The 2,500-nt window shown below is 39.1% G+C and overlaps 2 protein-coding genes across 3 annotated transcripts in view; both read right to left on the bottom strand.

The window, feature by feature from the left end:
• The window catches only part of LOC134179498 (putative FERM domain-containing protein FRMD8P1), a 4,560-nt gene extending 3,498 nt beyond the window's left edge, over positions 1-1,062 (bottom strand). Inside the window, exons 1-4 of the mRNA XM_062646409.1 lie at positions 954-1,062; positions 727-894; positions 414-515; positions 294-352 (exon numbers count right to left, since the gene is read on the bottom strand). Coding sequence (XP_062502393.1) covers positions 294-352; positions 414-515; positions 727-894; positions 954-1,041 — 417 coding nt within the window. The 5' untranslated portion in view covers positions 1,042-1,062. The remainder of the gene's footprint in view (positions 1-293; positions 353-413; positions 516-726; positions 895-953) is intronic.
• Positions 1,063-1,141: 79 nt separating this feature from the next.
• LOC134179999 (conserved oligomeric Golgi complex subunit 2-like) overlaps positions 1,142-2,500 on the bottom strand; it is a 10,494-nt gene continuing 9,135 nt past the window's right edge. Inside the window, exons 13-14 of one of the 2 annotated variants that reach the window (XM_062647050.1) lie at positions 2,128-2,311; positions 1,142-1,488 (exon numbers count right to left, since the gene is read on the bottom strand). In XM_062647050.1, coding sequence (XP_062503034.1) covers positions 1,402-1,488; positions 2,128-2,311 — 271 coding nt within the window. In that variant the 3' untranslated portion in view covers positions 1,142-1,401. The remainder of the gene's footprint in view (positions 1,489-2,127; positions 2,312-2,500) is intronic. The other variant, XM_062647051.1, reaches the window with a different exon arrangement.

The raw sequence follows: 2,500 nt of genomic DNA, 5'->3' as shown, positions 1-2,500 counted from the left end.
CACATAGACAAACAGACACACAGACAGATGAACAAACAGATGGACAAACACACAGACAGACAAACAGAGACAGACAGACAGACAGACAGACAGATGGATGGACAAACACACAGATAAACAGACAGAGACAGACAGATTGACGGATGGACGAATAGACACAGACAGTCAGACAAAAAGACATACATTCATACACACAGACTGAGACAAACAAACAAACAAACAAACAAACAAAAAGCCACACAACAAGGTGGCAAAGCGTCAACACTCAAACTCAATTCCCTCATTAGCACTACCTTCTCTTCCACATCTATTGGTAGAAACACGTTCCTCTGAAATGATAAAACCGGCTCGTCTAATAACAAAATCAATTAATTAATTATTAATATTTCATGTTAAACGTAAAGTAATGAAACCTGTTTCCATTTCCAAAATGGCTGCTGTTGTAAACTTTGCCAGCATTGCCTTCCATTGCTTTCTGATTCTTGACGGTCGTTGATCAGATTTCAGTTGAACTTCTGTTGTACAATACAGTAAACGATAAATAACAAACCTCATACAAAATGTAATAAAAATTAAAGAATATATAATATATACATATAAATATCAATTTTATATTAATATCAACTGAAAAATAGATTCAGACATAAATCGTCCTAATGACCCGGAGAGCGCTACAGAATGCACTAAACACATTTTGAAAATTGACTAAAAATTTTGGTCACTGACGTAAGAGTGGTGACGTCATCCAGAGAGCAAAAACCGGCCCGTAGATGTTTGGTAACTGCAGCGTCTTCATCATCCTCTGGTGCACTTCAGCGACAGTCGTATTTCTCCCGTTCTCGCATTTCATCACATACCCGGTCTTGTTCATACTGTAAATGACGATTTCCATCGCTACGACACACAAAACGCTTACAACACACTCACATATACACACACACACGTGCGTATACGTCTTGTTGGAATATCGCTTCTTGTTGGACTGCGTACGTCGCTGATACCAGCCGCCCTAAACGGAGCTTGAGCGTCATCTGTACTCATCTTGAACGGATTATACGGGATATCGTGAAAAATTATACGGGATACAATACTTTAACGTGTCCCGGATGTTTTATTACACTATACCCATGTATTTAGCGTTCACTTTGCTCTGATAGATTTATTACTTATTCAAGTGATTATTTCAACTTGTTTTTAAAGTTTAAAATTCAAGTGATGTCATGAGTGAAATTCAAGTGACGTCATGAATGACGGACTAGTTAATATCAACTTTTACAACACATGCATACACATCAGTGTACATACAATTGAATTTAATTAATTAAGAACAAATTTCAAAAATGAATTTGTTCTGCAGTGTATGTTCCGATTGTAGATGATCGCCATATGATCAGTTGCTTGTTATGTTGAGGCTGCTGTGTGTGCTGCATCTCCTAACACCAGCAACTCATTGAGGCCACTGATCTCGCCATGTGAATACTCTCCTATCTGAAAACACAATCAGGCTACACGTAATTACATGAGTGTAGTGTGTAAATGTTTGTGTGAACAACGTCTGAAGAAGAGCTAGAAGTAAAACGTCAACTTGTCTAGTTGCAGTGTAGTGTATGTGGTCAATCTATCTGTCTTTCTGTCATGTAGGTGTGTCCATCTGTCTGTCTGTCTGTGTATCTGTCTGTGTGCGTCTGTCTGCCTGTCTGTGTGTCTGTCTGTGCATCTGCCTGTGTGCGCCTGTCTGCCTGTCTGTCTGTCTGTCTTTCCTTCTTTCTGTCTGTCTGCATGTCTGTCTGCATGTCTGTGTATCTGTCTGTCTGTCTGTCTGTTTGTCTGTCTGTCTGTCTGTCAAATACATATATTTTTCAAATCCAAAGAAATTTCCATCAAGAGCTTAAAAGCTAGTCTTTAAGTAAAGTTCCTCTAAATCAACAACAAACACTTAAGACTACAACAGATGACCCCATAGAGGGTCAGAATACATTTAACTACTTAGTTTAAAACAAATTGATATTCGTCAAGGACACTCTGTCTGTCTGTCTGTGTGTCTGTCTGTCTTTCTGTCTGTCTGTCTGTCTGTCAGCCATCAAGTCATCTCTACCTTCCAACAGTCACTGTGTTGCACCGCCTTACCAGTTGTTTGTATTGCTGAATGTCAAGAGCTAACTGCAGTCGTATTTTGCTGTCGTCTGTTATTCCAGATGAACCACCTAACGGTGATTGATTAGATAGCGCTTTTCGTGTTCGTTTCAGTCGCATAAGACTGTCTTCTGTCTTCTTCACAGATGTAAGAACATCACCAGTTATGGCAAGATATCTAGATACAAGATGTACCATTATGTTGTTAACATATTACATTGACATGTCTGTCTGTCTGTCTGTCTGTCTGTCTGTCTGTCTGTCTATCTATCTGTTTGTCTATGTGTCTGTCTGTCTATTTGTCTGTCTGTCTGTTTATATGTCTGTCTGTCAGTCCATTTGTCTGTCTGTCTATTTGTCTGTCTGT

The sequence above is a fragment of the Corticium candelabrum genome, chromosome 5 (assembly GCF_963422355.1).
Source record: "Corticium candelabrum chromosome 5, ooCorCand1.1, whole genome shotgun sequence".
Taxonomy (NCBI): Eukaryota; Metazoa; Porifera; class Homoscleromorpha; order Homosclerophorida; family Plakinidae; genus Corticium; species Corticium candelabrum.
The sequence above is the reverse complement of the archived record's forward strand: the minus strand, read 5'-3'. Positions and strand labels throughout refer to the sequence as shown.